The sequence below is a fragment of the Rhamphochromis sp. 'chilingali' genome, assembly GCF_963969265.1.
Source record: "Rhamphochromis sp. 'chilingali' genome assembly, chromosome: 1".
Classification (NCBI taxonomy): domain Eukaryota; kingdom Metazoa; phylum Chordata; class Actinopteri; order Cichliformes; family Cichlidae; genus Rhamphochromis; species Rhamphochromis sp. 'chilingali'.
Window position 1 is genome coordinate 38,317,401 of NC_137929.1, and position 18,274 is coordinate 38,335,674.

At 41.5% G+C, this 18,274-nt stretch overlaps 1 protein-coding gene across 2 annotated transcripts in view; it reads right to left on the bottom strand.

The window, feature by feature from the left end:
• Window positions 1-18,274, bottom strand: part of pacs1 (phosphofurin acidic cluster sorting protein 1) — a 70,422-nt gene that overhangs the window by 21,901 nt on the left and 30,247 nt on the right. For both annotated transcript variants that reach the window (XM_080905235.1, XM_080905234.1), the window contains exons 2-4: window positions 6,485-6,572; window positions 5,259-5,348; window positions 1,588-1,713 (exon numbers count right to left, since the gene is read on the bottom strand). In XM_080905235.1, the coding sequence (XP_080761361.1) occupies window positions 1,588-1,713; window positions 5,259-5,348; window positions 6,485-6,572 (304 nt within the window). The remainder of the gene's footprint in view (window positions 1-1,587; window positions 1,714-5,258; window positions 5,349-6,484; window positions 6,573-18,274) is intronic.

Here is an 18,274-nt window from a genome sequence, read left to right on the forward strand (position 1 = left end):
TAGAGAGATGAGACCGTGACCGGTGGCTTGTTGGGTCAACAGCTCAGATCAGCTGGGACTTTTGTCTGGCTGCAAAGGATGAGACTCCACTGACTCAACAGCTCGCAGCTGACGCACCCTCAAACATGCAGCTTAACCTCCATCTGCTGCCTCAGAGGCGCCCAGTGCTGGAAATGTAAGAATAAATAATAATACTATAGCCACACGTCTGTTAAAGCAAAGTGCAATCGCTCACCTGCCTGATACTCATTTCCCTGCAATGCTGACACAAACACGAGATTCTGCAAAGTCGCAACTCTGCGCTTCACCTCTTTGAAGACCGCAGAGAAATGTAACTGCTGCTGAGAGGACGCGCAACCGTCTCACAGTCGGCGTTTCACTTTGAATTTTCTACATTTTTGGGAACGAGCTCAATCTTGAACACTGTCAGAGGATTTCGTCTGTTTTTCAGCTGGACTTAAAGACAATTGGAAATTTGGCCATAAATCAAGAATGATAGAATTTAATGATATCACGATATGTGGCAGCACGGTGGTGCAGTGGTTAGCACCGTTAGTGGGGTTAGCTTAATTGGTGACTCTAAATTGCCTGTAGGTGTGAATGTGAGTGTGAATGGTCTGCGACAGACTGGCGACCTGCCCAGGTTGTACCCCGCCTCTTACCCTTTGGCAGCGGTAGTATGGTGGTACATCCCTGAATTAGATAAATGGAAGAAAACAGATGTATGGATGTTTAACCGACATGTTTGGAAGCTGGTAAGAAGTGATTTCAAATGATCACTGATTGGTGGATTTAATTGCCCCCTTCCCTACGTGTTGGATACTTAAGATACATTTTCTCGCTCTCCTGTAATCATAACACTGCGTAAAATAGAGCTTTTGTGGACAAAAACACAACACAAACGCTGCTTTTCTCTGCCTCTTTCTCTCTCGCACAAACGTCCGAACAATCATTAAGACTCTCCCTCCTTCCACATCTTAAATTATCTGTCTCCATTCAGCTCCCTTTGTCCTCTTATTTACCTCCAATTGTTTGCAAGCAGCTAGCAGCAGTCAAACTCTGACAATAGAAACGATCCTGCTGCCTTTTCTCCAGAAATTGTTCGCTCTAGTTTTGACTCGTCACAGTCTTTTGTTTGGAGAGCACTACAACTGTGCAAAAGTGCCGCGAACAAGGTCAGCTGGCACAGATGTCTCCTATAAGAGCTTCAGGCTAAACATTATTTTCCATCACTCGCCGATGAATCATCTATAAATGTTTCAACAAAAAGCTGCAGCACTGCTTCCAGTAAAGAAACGCTGAGGGTTTATTTATGGGTTTAAATAAATGCACATTGCTATTCAAAGAAGCTAAACCTAATTTAGAAAAACACATTTAGAAAGATAAAAAAAGGCCAACGGGAGACGTATTGAATGTAGCTCAAATGTCCCATTTTCACAGGTTTATTCTACATGCAATAAATGCAGCACATTTAAGGCATTTGAGGAAACGTCAGGAATAATCAAGGAGGAAGAAGCTGAAGAGGAAAGTGATCAGATTTAAAGGTTAAGAAAAACAGAATAAATCACCTCTGCAGGTTTACGTTACCTCGGCCATGTTGATTAGACCCAAAGCCAGGGTCTTGTAGCCCAGGATGGTCCTGTTCTTGTATCGCTTGCGCCTCTGCAGCATGATCTGAAGCTTGTTGGCATCTCTCTTTAAGAAATGTGGATACTGCAGGTAGAAACACACACACACACACACACACACACACAACACAACACTTATTTCCTGAATGAATTCAGATGTTTCAATAAATAATGTTTATTTCTCAGGACTTGATAATTAGACTGATCCAAGCTTCTTGTATAAGTCCCCTCACACACACTGACCTCGCTCAGCATCCCCAGGTGTCAAACTACTTAGTCTGAGCCCAACTATGACATAACCCATCATTAACGATCTCAGCAGCTGCACTATAAATGGAACCAAACTCGCTCCTGTAACAATGTTTAAAGCCGTGAAACGACTCCGGTGGCTCGATTTTAATAAGCTTCCTCTCCGCAGCGCTGCTGCTGTAGGAAGTTTAATGTATAATGTATAATGCCTGGCTCGGTGCACTCGGCAAGCTCCAGAGAGAGAAACTCCCTGACCTTTTAGCAGCGTTTTAGAGTCATGGAAATCGGAAAGCATGATTTAGAGCACAAGAAAACCTCGCTGGGAACTACATTAACCACGCTCTGCCTTAATGCACTCCGTATTGTTGCTGTATGGAGAGTTGCAGGCGACACTTCTGCAGCTTTGTGTAGACTTTTCCAAACTATCCCAAACTGTTTTAATATCACAGGTGCAAACGCGTCAGAGCTAAAGGATCCGCTTCCCTGATCTTCCCTCATCTAGCAACGCCAAAGTTTTCCAGGTTTGTAAAGATACAGTACTGTGCAAAAGTCTTAAGCCACTCCACATTTCTTTATGTTTTGCTAATAAAATTGGAAATAGGTGCAACAGTTTACTGAGGCGTGTAAAAACATACATAATGGAGTATATAGGCAAGGCAAGGCAAGGCAAGTTTATTTGTATAGCACAATTCAACAACAAGGTGATTCAAAGTGCTTTACAGAGACATTAGAAACAAGAACAAATAAAAAGCATGATTTAAAATTGATTAAAACAAGCAAATAAACTAACTAACTAATTAACAAACAAACAAACAAACAAACAAAACAGTATATAAAATCAAAACAGATAAAATCAGAACAGTAGATAAAATCAGTAGTTAAATGTAAGTTTTGAAATTTAAGCTTAAAGTGTGGATTTGGTGCTTTATTCAAATGCAGCTGAGAACAGGTGAGTCTTCAACCTGGATTTAAATAAACTGAGTGTTTCAGCTGATCTGAGGCTTTCTGGGAGTTTGTTCCAGATATAAGGAGCATAAAAGCTGAATGCAGCTTCTCCGTGTCTGGTTCTGACTCTGGGAACTGATAAAAGACCGGATCCAGATGACCTGAGGGATCTGGAAGGTTCATACCGGGTCAGGAGGTCATTGATGTATTTTGGTCCTAAACCATTCAGAGCTTTATAGGCCAGCATCAGAACTTTAAAGTCTATCCTCTGACGGACAGGCAGCCAGTGTAAGGACCTCAGAGCTGGACTGATGTGGTCCACTTTTTTGGTCTTAGTGAGGACTCGAGCAGCAGAGTTCTGAATGAGCTGTAGTTGTCTGACTGATTTTTTAGGTAGACCTGTAAAGATGCTGTTACAGTAATCAAGCCTACTAAAGATGAATGCATGGACTAGTTTTTCCAGGTCCTGTTGAGACATCAGATCTTTTATCCTTGATATATTCTTGAGGTGATAGTAAGCTGACTTTGTTATTGTCTTAATGTGTTTTTCTAAGTTTAGGTCTGCATCCATCACTACACCCAAATTTCTCGCCTGGTTTGTGGTTTTTAGATGTATAGATTGAAGTTCTCTGGTGACCTGTAATCGTTTTTCTTTGGCGCCAAAGACTATTACCTCAGTTTTGTTTTTGTTTAGCTGGAGAAAATTGTGGCACAACCAGTCATTGATTTCCTCAATGCATTTACCAAGAGCCTGTACAGGGCCTCGGTCTCCTGGTGACATTGTGATATATATTTGTGTGTCATCTGCATAGCTGTGATAGTTTATTTTGTTGTTGTTTATAATCTGTGCCAGTGGGAGCATGTAGATGTTAAACAGAAGGGGTCCCAAGATGGAACCTTGGGGAACTCCACATGTGATACTTGTCTGCTCAGATGTGAAGTTACCTATTGATACAAAGTATTTCCTGTTTTCTACGTATGTTTTGAACCAGTTTAGTACAGTTCCTGAAAGACCTGTCCAGTTCTCCAGTCGTTTGAGTAATATGTTGTGGTCAACTGTATCAAATGCTGCACTGAGATCCAGTAAAACTAGGACTGACATTTTTCCACTGTCTGTATTCAGACATATGTCATTAAACACTTTGGTCAGAGCGGTTTCAGTGCTGTGGTTCTGTCTAAAACCTGACTGGAAGGCATCGTAGCAGTTATTCTGTTTTAAGAAGTAACTGAGCTGTTGAGAAACTGCTTTTTCAATGATCTTACTTAAAAATGGGAGATTTGAGATCGGCCTGTAGTTTTTCATTTGTGTCTTGTCAAGATTGTCCTTTTTCAGTATAGGTTTGATTACAGCAGTTTTTAGTGATTCTGGAAACATACCTGACATTAAGGAAAAGTTGACGATCTGTAACAGGTCTGACTCTAAAGTCTTTGAGACCTTTTTGAGGCAAAAACTGAGTTTGCACAATTCTGATGAGCTTGAAAGTCAATATTTGGTACGACCACCTTTACTCTTCATCACAGCCTGAACTCTCTGAGGAAGCTTTCTTCCCATTTCTTTAAGTAGACTTCAGGAATAGTTCTCCAGGTTTATTGAAGGACATTCAAAGCTTCTTTGGATGTTTCTGCCTTTTGTTCTGTTCTCTGTCAAGATGATCCCACACTGCTCTGGGGAGCCCAATCCATGACTGATAGTGCTTCATTGTGTGTTTTTCTATCCAGGTGTGCTTTCACTGTACTGGCAGTGCTTCGTGAATTATTGCTACACTGAAAACTGAAGCCAATTTCACTCAGACACTGTACAGATGGTATTGCATGGCAGATCAAAACATGACTGTACATTTCTGCATTCATAATTCCCCAATTTTGACAAGACCCGCAACATCACTGTCTGAAATGCAGCCCAAACCATGACGGAGCTTCCACCATGTTTTACAGATGGCTGCAGACACTCACTGTTATGAGTTCTGACCTTTTCTGGACACAAAATTTAAAATATGAATTTTGGATTAATGACTCTATCAGACCTGTTACCACTGATTTTCACTTAGAGAACTTAAAATTGGTTATTTGCTAAGTTGTCTGTCACATGTAGACACAACACTGGTTCATCTCTTGATTTCGGCGCCAAATAAATATTGCTGTGAAAAGGATCGGGTACAAAGGCTGGAGTGAAAATGAAAATCAGCCATTGTCAAACAAACACAGAGACCTTCAGACGGCCTGGGGAACATTTGATCCAAACCACTATGAAAAAATTACAAGAAGGCTCCTCGGTAAAATATAAAAAAATGACGGTTGGCTCAAGACTTTTGCATTTCTGAAGCTAGAGATTCAATTTTTTGTGTTATTGTTGTTTCTATGTTTTCTGTAAAACCAGAAAGTTATTGTTTGGCTGTGATTGATGGGTCCCTGATCTCGCTGAACCTTTGTTCGTACCTGGAGGGAGAAGGTGAGCTGCAGATCGGTCTCCGTCAGTCCTGCTGAGGACAGCAAGATCTCATTGGAGCGCAGGATCCGCTTGGAGCCCTGAAGACGAGACACAGACTGATGACTACAGAAGAAACGGTGAAAGTAAAGAAAGCAAGCAAGAAAAAAAGAGAAAGATTTCTATTAGCGTGCCCTAGCTAACCCCAGCAGACTCAAAACAACAGACTCATCATTATCATCAGCCATGCACAGCCGGAGGAGGAGGTGAGTAAGGAGAAATGCCTGATAGGAGAAAGCAGGGCTGGAAGACTGAGCGAGCGGCAGCCGCATGGAAAAAGAATTAAACCAGCTTAAAGAGCCTTATGTGAGAGAGCAGCAGAGAATTTAATGGTTTACTTAGAAAACAAGACGATAGCAATCAAGACTGAAAACGAGCCAGCGAGTAGAAGTTTGGAGTGGAGCCCTGGCATTAGAGAGAGAAATGACAACAAAATGTGACAAAATGCAGTATTTTTGAAGTATTCTGTGCTAACTTTAACTAACTTGGGCGCCTGCGCTGCCAAAAAGCTCTCCAATGGTCAGAAAAAGTGGGATTTGGCAGCGCTGCTCCTTCTGCCAGTTCTAAGAGAAAAGCACCCGGCTAATGAGGCATTTCAGAAAGCAGCTTGGCTGCAAAACAACGAGGAGGAAGCGTGTCTGCGTCCAATGAAACCGACTCAGCAAAACAATAAACGGCTTTACAGAAAAGCCAAACGGGGCAACAAAGGCTGAGTCTTTCGGGTTTTTCCCCAGGTGGGGAGTTGGTTCGTTTTTCATCGTCTGCTCGTTAAGCATAGTTGAAAGTGGAAATCTTTGAATCCTATAATGTCATTTAATGATTAAAGATAAAGATAAATGTTCAACTCAAGCAGACTTTGACATAACAGGATGTAACCTTGGGGAGGATTTCATTTCTAGGAAAGTTCAGTCAGACTTTAAAAAAATTGATTTTGTTTCCTGGAACTGAGCTTCGAGGTATGATTTTAGTGCCCATCATCTAATTCTGTTTTGGTTATTACTCAGTTATCGCTCATAGACTGTTCACAGGGATCTGTATGTGTAATCTTTAAAGTTGTTTTATTCTGTTTGCAGAAACTTTTTCTTTTGATGCATTTCTAAAATAATGCCTCCATAAAACTCCAGCCTCCGTGTACAGCAGGTAGGTTTCACCTCGTGCTTCTGGAGACGTCTCGTACCTGCAGTTTGACCGCGATGACGACTGAGGTGAGGTCCTTATCCAGCTCCTTCAGCATGATCAGCTTCTTCAGGGTCAGATTGAAAAGCCTGCAGGAAACCACACACAACGACACTAAAATTAGATTCGATATCCAGCGCCCTCGCACTGCTGCGCCCTGAGCTGTGCAGGGAACAGATGGATGTCTGATGACCTGTTGATCACTTTGCTTGTGCTGCGAACTGAGTCTCTGGGATCGGGAGTGTTCAGAAGCTGTCTGGAAAAACTTTAACTGAACGCCTCAGTGCTCACATTTGCACGTGAAGATATTTTTGCCAGCTACTTATCTGTCCGCGTTTACTGTCGATGAGATTATTTCAGCCTAGGAACATTTCAACTTCAATTCACCCCAAAAAGCTTAATATAGAGCAAAGAGTTAAAAAATAAAAGGAAATGAGCAAAAAAAATTTGCAAAACAAAAAACTGAGGCAATTTGTCTGCAGCACAAACAAATCAACTTCCTCTGCACAATAAGTTACAAGCTTGAAGCGATGATTAGGGGAAAATATTAGAATTACACCAAAGTACTCTTATTAAAGTTCTCTTATGGACAGAAAAGAAGAAATATTTGACCTGACAAAGTCACTGAGTGTTAGCCACTTTGAACTGAGAGCTAGCTAACACCAGGTATCTTTAATCAGGGTTGATATTCTAGCCAATCCAGATAAATGTAATAGTCTGTATAGAGCTTTACAGTAAACCATTGTCCCTGTTAGACTCAGATACGATTATAAAAGGGGGCACTCTTTCTGGCTAACGACCCATTTATCGAAAGCTGCTAGCCAATAAGAATGCAGCATCCTTAATTTTGTTGTGGTTCTGACCATCTTTTATATACAGTCTATTAAATCAAACAAGTATGAAACTGAAGTTGGCTGTAAGTGAGCTATAACACACGATTATTATTATTCACGCATATCTGCTTAAAAATGATGTCATTGCACAGTTTGTCGAGGCGTATGCACAACACTGTCTGCAGCACATGCAGCTGGGAGTCAACTGTGTATATTCACTAGAGAAACAGTATCAGCTGATATATACAGAGGAGGTTTGAGCACTGACAGCCAAAATCCAGCATCAGTCACACTTTGTTGTGGACCACATACATGTCTGTATTATGGCCTAAAAGCCAGCTTGTGGTAATTTGTCACTTCCTGTCTCCTCTCCGTTCACCCTGTCCCTCTCATCAGGGCCATCAAACACAGCAAAAATAAAACAGGACTTTAGAAGAGGCGTTGAGCGCAGTTCTGCTTTATCTGTTGGCAGGCTGTTAAAAAACAAAATACTCCAGCCCACGATGCAAATGGATTGCTATTTTTGTCAAAGTTAAAAATGTCCCATTCAAATGACACCAACACTTACCACATAAACAACGACAAAAAACAAAAATCCTGCCGGATGTCTTCCATCTGAAAAAAAAAAACAGCTAAGAAACGAGAGATTGGCCTCAGGTTTCCTGACACTTAGAAGAAATACTCAAAATGCCAGTGTTCAAAAACACAAAGGGACATACAAGACCAGGAGCATTTAAAGACCTGAAACCGAATCACTGAAAAGACACACACACACACATTCTCGTTTTGATATCTTAGTGAGGACATCTAATTGACATAATGCTATTCCTAGCCGCTTACCCTAACCATCAAAAATGTATGCTTAACCCTTAACGCGTAGCCTAAACCCAACCATAACCTAACTTTAACCCTGACCAAAAAACACATTTTGGGGGTTTTTTTGGTCCCCACAAAGACGTCTAAACAAGTACAAATACACACACACACACACACACACACCTCCCCAATAGCACCCGGGGGTCAGTCTGTTCAATAATTCATCTCCAGGGCTTAAGGGACAGAAAGTAAACCGCTAGAATAAACCTGACAGAGCAACCTGGAGGAAATCAAGAAGAAACATGGAAGCTAAAAACCAAACAAAAAACAAAAGCAAAGGACACACAAAGAGAAAAAGACACAAATGCATTGTGCCAATAAATTATATACAGGAAAAGACAGGACAACAACAGACAAGAGGGAGGAAGAGGAAAAGACGCAAATGACAAATAACAAACAGAGATGTGGAAACAGCCGTGAATACAGAGGAGGAGGAGGAAACAAAAAGCAGGCAGGCACAAAAGGGAGAGGAGAAAGGAAGCGAGGCTGAGGCATGAAAATTGAGGGAGACATCACCAGAGAGAACAGAGGAGTGGGGATGACAGAGGCTGGCAAAATGTGCGCCGAGAGATGAACTGTCTGACATCGCAAATGGAAAAACAAAACATCTTTTCTTTTCTAGGGCGATATTTAAAAGCAGCGGATGGAGAGCAAGATAGTTTAAACGGTCAGTTATGTAAATATTCGCCACACCCTGCACCGATCAATCGCCCAGAGAGGACAGAGGTCACATCTAAAGAGCCGCGCTGTTACCCAAAACATAGACAAGAGCCTCTTTTGATGTCACACTAAAAAGGCGGAGGGCGAGGACAGGAAAATTGCTCCGCATTTCTCCCTCAGCTCTCTCTCGTCTCACCTGGGCCTTCTCCTAAATCCACCCCACTTACTCGCCTTTCATCTTTCTTTAAGTGCTCCCTACCCAACCACCGAAATTGACAAGTGGCCCCCGACTGCTGATGCAACCGCTGGAAAAAGAAAGAAAGAAAGTCAGCGACAAACACAGAGAGCCTTTTCTGAACGCAGAGGTTTTCTAGTTTCACGATCAAAGCAGCCAGGAGAGGCTAAAGCTATGAATAAAAAAACGATCAATTTTTATCTCCGATAGAAAAGGCCAACTAAGACTTCTGCTTACACCTGCTGGATCTGAGTGGAATGAATCGAGGTGGAGAGGGAGCAGAAGAGGCCGGGTGCCAGTGGTCGATCGGAGATGGGGCTGAAGCACCTGGGGCGAAGGGAGGTGTGGGTAGAAAGTGGATGAGGGAGACGCACAGATATACACAGAGAGAAAAACAAACTGCAAACACACAAATCAGCAAGAAAAAACTGTTAAAAGGTTACTACAAGCAACCACCCAACACTTAGAACTGCTCCAGTATGACTTTCTCACAATTATTTTATCGCTTATTTTCCAAAAAGCCCCAGAGTTTGGTTTCAAATCTTCTTCTTCCGTTGCTCCCTTTGATGGGTCGCCCCCGCAGATCATCTGCCTCCATCTCACCCTCTCCATAGTTTGGTTTTAAATATTAAATGCCAAATGTTGACATTTAGAAGAATTTTGCCTGGGTGAAAGTAAAATAATCTGGTCATCAAAGGTCTCAGTCACATGGTGTAGAGACCGGTTGCTAGGGAAAAAGGTGTATTAACCAACCGGCTGCAAGCTGCTGGAACTTAATGGGTGAAATCTGGTCACAGAGAAGGATATGGTGATAGCGGCAACCTCTTTGCAACTGCTTTGTTTGCTAGCAGGTGACAACTTTTGAAGGATGACACCAATTTGTCTGCAAACACCTGCCAAATGGCAATTAAATCAGAAAAAGTGCAACGCAAACAGGAAACGGACAACCGTTCAATTTGAGCGGTAAGGCACGACTTTTACTTTCAACGCAAACATTTTCTGTTTGCGGTTTGCAACACGCTAAGTTTCTCCAAGAGTAGTTGGTGAGTTGTTTGCAAACAAGTCTGCAATCGGCTAGCAACTAATACATCACCATCTCTGCAGTAGATGTTGTGGCAACCAACTGGTTAGCCAGAGGTTTAGCTGGGCGATCACAATCGATACCAAAGCGACTGCATTGGTCACATAGTGGGAAACAACTGGTCTCCAAACAATCCCAGACCCTCTCTGTCACTCCCAGGACAGAATGGTAAAGGTTTACAAAGAATACCCATCTAATTTATGAATGCAGACAGATAGCAAACACGCTGCAGTCAAAGCGCCTGCTTCAGTCCTGCATGCCAAATATCCTTGGGCAAGATGCTAACACCAAGTTGCTCTCTGATGCATCGATCAGGGTTTAAATGATAGACAGAAAGCGCCTACATTGGAAAAGCATGGAAAAAAGTGCTTGTATGAATGGGTGAATGAGGCAAGTTGTACAAAAGCAGTCTGAGTGCTCAGAGTAGAAAAGCTCTATATAAGAACTATTCCATTTACCATTAACCTGCACAGCTTCACATAAATAATTAGCATTAGCATATATCTACTTGGCATGGTAATATATAAGAAATAGCTTTGCTAACTGCTATTTTCTACATTTTCCCTCTTATATTTCCATCTAACTAAAAGCAGAGCAGCCTGTAAATCATCTACGACACCAGAGTCAAGGCTACAGAAATGTTAAGAATCCACACAGTAACTTTTAATTTACTGCAGTAATTGGTTCACCACAAAAACTAGTTCAGTGCTTTATTGCTTGTGTTATATAACAGCTTCAAGAATTCAGATTTCCCTCGAGAGGAACTTACTACTTTACTTGTTGCTCTGTAAATGGATGCGAGGAGCGCTGGGATTTCTGCGCAGTCTGAAACACGCGTTTTCCATTAAAGCATCGCGTAGACACCAAGTTTTATTCTTTTCCACTGTTATTTATGCTGTTGTTTAACTACTGTAAATCCCCTACAGGATTAAAGAAAATGCTGCACCAGCCTTCACTGCCACGGTGATTGGACCAGTAACCATAGTCGGCGAGGGGAATCACATGGTAAAGGTCAAAACAGTCCGCCCGCCACCAGCACTTCCTCTGTGGTTCACCTCTCACTCCTGCCCTGGCTCCTCGACAGCTTGTCACTACACTTTAAAAGTCACTGCCCGTTATCATCAACCCGAACAAAGGAACAGACTCGAGCAGAGCATGACTGAAAGAAAAATAAATCGGCATGTGATGGAAACGGAGAGAGCGGCGTCTACACTCACACACCCGAAAAAGGGAGCACGGCTTCATCTTTCATCCCCAAATAATTACAAACCTGCTTCTGTTGCTTAACAGCTGGGATAGAATTATGGGCTGAGATGCATAATGGAAAAGACAAGAAACGAATTTGTCTCTTAGAGAGTCGAACTACGCCAGGATTGTGATTTCTTTCCACAAAGATGTAAATCTCTTTGCTCCAAACTGATTGTTACTCTGCTGTGAAAAGTATTTGTCCCCTTCTTCTTCTTTTATATAAATTTAAACTGCGATTAAACAGATTTTTGGTAAGCTGAACTTCAGCAGTACAAAAACTGCATTTTGTCTTTACTCACGCTGTTTATGTCCAATATTAAAATGTTTTTGATTATCTGAAAATAAGAAAGCCAGAAGGGTGTAAATACCTTTTTACAGCACTACACATATTTGGTATGATATTTGGTTTCCAGACTTTTGGAATGAGCTGAGGAGAAACGTCGCCTCTGACATACTGTTGTTGTGGAAGCAGAAGAAAATGCATCTGCTTTAAGTTTTGATGATGTTGGATCAACTGTTCAAACGTGAATTCACAGCAGTGTATATACACACACACACACACACACACACACACACACACACACACACACACACACACACACACACACACACACACACACACACACACACACACACACGTGTTTAGGACCAATTCGGTGAGTTTTGTGGTTTTTGTTGACAATAACAAAAATCCTGTATGTCAATCTAAGCCTTAAACAGCTGGAAATAGAGAAGCTCCATGGAGCTCTGACTGGGCGTGACCGTCGCCACGCCAACTGTGTAGTAATTTGTGAAAAGTGTCTCTGTGGTTTGTCTAAACTTCCTGATTGTGTCATCCAGTGCTTCCCGCCCCACCTGTGTGAGTCCTAACAGTAAAGTACAAGTAGGCCACTTCTGCTCCCTCTACATCTTGAAGCCAACACTGCCTCTGTGGCGTGAATAAGGCACGGCAGGACCACGGAGCAACGTTCAGAACCAACTTTATTTTAATTCACGTCACACCACACACCCACCAACCCCTGAGTCCCCGTGTTTTAACACGGCGGGCGTGATTGCGGATGCCGTGCAGGTGCGTCCGCACGGCACCGCAAACCACGCCCCACCACAGCCTCTTATCAGTTTAATAAAACAATGCATTAACTCAAGAATGCAAGATCAAAAGGAGCCACTTTAACCTTATAATATCCATCATATTGCATAATAATCAATATTTAAAAAAAAAAAAAAAAAAAAAGCAACACAGACACACAAACGTGTACAAATTTGTCTGCTGGCTTCAACAGCACCATCGAACAAGCCTCAGCCCTGCAAATGTAAAACCTGATGTGGAAGTGCCTCAAGCTGCACTTCCTTCAATTGCTGCCAGCTCCAAAAAAACAAATCTATCAGGAAAACCTCCAACTTTGCTTGTAAAACATGTGCCAACACATTTTTCCTGTAACGCACGAGTTTCACTTCTCTAACACAAGTGGTTCTAAAGAAAAGGAGGGTGGGCGTGCACAGGATTACATTTTGACTTGACTTTTCTTGTTATCAGCAACATTTTTTCAGCCTTAAAACAGCAGAAAAGATGGCAACAAAAAGCAAGCCAGGCACCCAAGTCCCGTTACAAACCTATGGGTTACAGAACTATGTGTTTTTAAAGCAGGAGTGCTCAAAGCACAGTGTTTAATTTCACATACATATATTCAAACATCAGTTTTTGTGAGGGGGATTCCCCCAGTGCACTCACATCAGCTAAGCTGACATTGATGGAGTACCCAGAGGAAACCCAAGGAACTCCACACAGACCAGCCGGCTGTATGTTCAGGATGTGCAACTTTGTCCTGTTCAAAGTTAGTTTTTCCTTCATCTAAAAAGGTCAGTGGCAATAAAACCTGCAGTTCCATGAATGGTGATTTGATGCTAGCTCCAAAATTGAGTGAATATTTATACTTTTGTTTGGAGGGGAGGGAGTTTCACACATTTTCACATTCTGTAAATGAAATTAAGTAGGCAAAATGTACTGGGTGACTTCATTTGGGTGTAAAACGCTTCACTTCTTTGCCTTCAAGCGTATCAAAACAGTCTCCACAGCAGCTAAAGCTTCCTCGGCTGTGATGCAAATTTCAGCTTGAACATTTACGGCTTTCTGAAAACTGCTGATCCGCATGGTGTGGTTGAAATCTGCAGGAAAAACAATAAGCGAGCATGCAGGCTCTTAATTGAGCTGCTGCATAATTAACTAATTTCCAGGGAAAGTTGTGAATATCATACAGACTGTTATTTTTTTCAATTTTTATAACATTTTCAATAGAAATATGTGATAACCTGAAAAAAAGAAAACCTGATCTGATGCATCTTTAGTTTATCAGTTCTCTCCAGATACTTTTCTTTGGGTGTTTCTGCTATTTTGTGTTGTGAACCCGCGTTATGTTTTGCATGTCCTCACCGATGAGGTGAGTGCATCGGTTTATCACAGAAACTCTTTCTGGTTCTACGGGACAAACTGAAGAAGACCTCCACATCTGACTCACTGCAGCTAAATTAATGTTTAATGCCCCTTTGACTGAAAACACCTCGTGTTTTCCCCACAGTCGCAGATATTTGTTCATTTGTTTAGGGAAAAAGGCATGGGCGGATGAAACGAGGGCTCTGACGGAGGCAGAGAACGGCTCGATAATGTCTGTGGGAAGACTGACCTCTGATATTCTGTAAAGGTCAGTCTCTGTAGAAACAGACAGCATGTCTATCAGACGCACACACAAAACAAAGTATCAAACTTGAAAAATGAAAAGCAAGCTAGGCCAGGAAAGAAAGAAAAAAGCCTTACCTCAAGTCATTTTAGGCCTCATTTAACTGATTAATGTGCCAGTTATGAGCTATTTTCCAATTAGCTAAATAATCTTCCACGTCTGCATAATTACAAAAAAAATTACACTCATTACTACTCAGTCCAAGGGGATATCTTCACACTTCAAACAGCACTAGAAAAGAACAAAACAAAGCACCTTTTCATGTGAAAAAATAAGTTATTATAATCAAAATGGGGAAAAAAAACCCATAATAATAAAAGAAGTACTCTGACTAATGAAGCTTTTACCAGCAAATGTTTGGCATTTTCAGTAACACTATCGACATGGGTAGCACTGTGGAAGGCAGTTTAATCCAAAACAAATGATTTCCATGAGGCGTTGTTGATATGCAGGGCCCCCATGGGATGAATATTACCAACTCCTGCAGTTATCTGATAGGTTTTTGGTTTTTGGTTGTTTTTGTTAACTGAGGTTTCATCCTGGTTATAACATGCATGCTTATAACATGCATGCTTATAACATTCATTTTTATAACATTAAATCAAATAATGCAACAGCACCATTGCCTTTAGTCAATAGGCACATATCCCACAATTATATATTATTACATATTATTCTTTAACATGTCAATGTTGTTGAAACAGGAGCTTTAGTGACCGTCATACGGTGTTGTTCAGTGTTGTGAGCGTCAGCTCTTTCAGCTGCTAGTGAGTGAGGCTGTGAAGTTGTGTCTCAGCTGGAGGAGGCAAAAACGGCACTCTTCCAATCGATACTGTTGCAAGCGAGTACCTGATCCGATAGTAATGGTTTTTCCAGTATCGATTAGTATCTCCGAGTATAAATTTTTTTTGACAACCCTAATTGTGACATTCATGGTTTACAGACTTTATCTTTCCTAGTGCTCTCATTCAGAGGCATCATTTTTCCTTGGGAAGGATGGCTGGAGGCTCATCTCGTCTCAGTGTTATGGAACTATTTACGATATTACAAAAAAAAGACTCTCGAGTTTGTCTTTCCACACATGTCAGCTTGAAGAATGACTCAAATTATCGATGAGATTATTTTCTGGAACTGACTCATCATTTCGGTCCCAGATTACTTTATCCTCTATAACAAAGCGGCGCCCCAGGAGTGGGTCGGTCATTAAAAAGTGAAACACCAAACCACGTTCTGCTTTTCTCATCATCCAGATTTAATTACACCAATTAACTGATACTTCCGCAAGTGATTCTGACAACATTAAATAAACTTGAAGGGAAATAAAACATTATCAACAAATGAAAGCAATACACACAAATGAGGATTTCACTAATGTCAGGATGTGGCTTCGGCACATGAGGCTGCGAGCGTCTAAACGTGCGTGGGTATAAAAGGTCTGCTTCTTTAAGGAGGAAGGTACCTATGGTTTCCTTGACGACAGTCAGTCATGAGCGGTGTGACCTTGCCGTGTCACGCAAGGAAAATAACATGCTAAGTACACACAGCAGAAAGAAAAGAGCCGCCCTTGCACCGACCTTCACATCGAGCATTTTATTTTAAACCCTTCCCTTCCGTGTGACCATGTGACTTCTCCTGCTAATTTTCTATTCTTTAATGGTCTTCATCCTTCCTCCCTTCCTACAGCTCACCTCCTCCTGCTTCCTACTTAAGGACAGCTGCTCTCCTTCTCCCTTGCTCGCATAACTGTAACTCAACTCCACTCTTTTCACTGCTGCGCCCAATCTACTTTCTTAAGTAACGTGGCGTTGCCTCCACCTCTCAGTAATGGTGATCGATGGCAGGGCCTGATCTGTTTGGGGGGGGGGGGGGGAGACTAAGAGTCGTGCCCTTCTTCTTTATTATCATTCTGTTACATGGATTAGTCTGTCCTTGACGCACAGCAGGGCAAAATGCCCATTTTCAACACAGTGCAACACACACACGCAGACACACACACACACACAGACACACACACACACAGAGTGAGATGTGTATTGATCAGATGAATATTTCTATCATCTCTAAGAGCAGAGATTTCATCACAATCAGGAGGATTTGGGGATGATTAATCGAAAACTCGAGATTGAAAACTGAGTTTAAGCACAAAAATCCTCGTCAATAAAAAAAAGAAACTATCCTTGAGGTTTTCCTGTGTAGTACAAGAATGACTTACTGTGTAAAGATGACCTGTGCTATCACTGGTCATTATATAAACTCATTATCCAGTGGTAGCTCCTCTGGATCTTTTGGATAGATGACAGACGCCTCACCTTGGCAGCAGCTCACCAGCCCTTTGGCTGGATGAGCTAATAAAACAAGATTAATATTATTACTCTGTTACTATAGAGTAATAGATAGATATACATAAACAATGCAACAAGCTGATGCATCTTGTGAAAAGTAATGAACAAAATCAAGACTATGAATAGAAATCTAGGCATGTGATGCCTGGCAGCACTGCAGCATTATATGGTATGCAAAATTACATATAAAATCATTAAAGTGATGGTTAAAGAAGCATAGTAAACTAATATATATGTGTAAAACACTCAGTCACCTGACTGTGATTTATGAACTCTGACGGCTGTGTATTATATGTTATGTCATAGAAGGAAGCACAAAAACAGAACAGCCTGATGCTACAGCGGGCCACGCCCATTTCTGTGGTTACTCTGAATTTCCCACCACCTCCCAGGAACACCTGAACGCACCTTTCCTAATAACTGCCATTCACATTACCACCAAAACATGGCATTTCCTCAAAAAAAGGCAAAGAAAAAAAAAAGAACATATCGTTCACAAAAGCTGCTTAAAGCACTTTAAAAACCCACAGAAAACCAACTACTGGCACAAAACCAGAAAGAGAAGTTGATGACACATGTTATGGGCATAGCTAAGAGCTCAATCACATGAGAGTATTTCATCAGAGCGGCTTTGTGTTAAACACCCGATTTCACATTCAGCTTGATCTTTTTTGTCGCTCAGATCTGATTTTCCATCAAAGCGCGAGCAGCACAAATGAAATCGCCCGTGTTCTTTTTAATTCCGAAGCAGCGCACTTTCATGTGGTCCTAAAAATCAGATACAGCTCTGATATTTCACAATTTTGAAGAGTCAAAATTCAGACTTCTTAAACATTGAGTGCCCTGATGTGAGTCTTGCGAAAAGGTGCTGGGAGATGTAGTTAAAAGTAGCCTTTACTGGGAAAAATAAACCAGTCAATTTAAAAAAAAAATGTCTCTGGCTTCTGCTTTCATATCAGCCTTCACCTCTTATCCCCTGTCACTTTGCTGCTGGCTGATTTATGGACATGGATTTGTGGACAAACACACACTTAAAAAAAACAGAAAGAAAGAAAAAAGGCCCTGGAGATAGAGGAGGGAAAAAACAAAACCAGTTATCCAAAGGTAAAGGCCAGAAAAAAAATGGACTTTGATCTTTGCCTCCTGCCTATGTGACTTTGAAAGTGTTTCTGTGTGTTTTTGAGCATGTGAATGTGGGAGGTGTTGTAAAACCTCACAAGGGTATGTTTTGATCTCAAGGTCTTCAATAATCGCCAACTCTCATACACTAAAGAAACACGCACACACGTCCTACATATACGCAGAGGAACAAAAGACATTAAAAATAACTTGTGCATGAAATCCAGAGCACACATACGCAGACGCAGAACAGAATGTAAACAAAAAGAGACAGAAGATAGAGAATGAATGGAAAGAGAGAGAACATATTTCACTGCGTGGACTCTACAGGCAGCAGAAATAACAAGCATTTGGTTTTTCACTAACAGCAGTCTTAAAATAGCGCTTGGCTGAGTGGATGCAGCCTGTAAAGATGTCAACAGCTCTGAAGAGCGAATCAATTTTTTTTCTCTTTGCTTTTATATTAAGATGAAAACAGCATAATTCGTCTGAAAAACAGGTCTCAAACTCACACCGTGTGCTATTACGACAAAAGGAAGAGTGTGTCGGCACAGCGGGGAGCTTTAGTCTGGAAATATAAATAGACGGATAGATTGGAGGAATCAAGCGCCGCTCAGTCAATACTTTGTATTTGCTCGTGCATGTGTGTGTGGGGTGTGTGA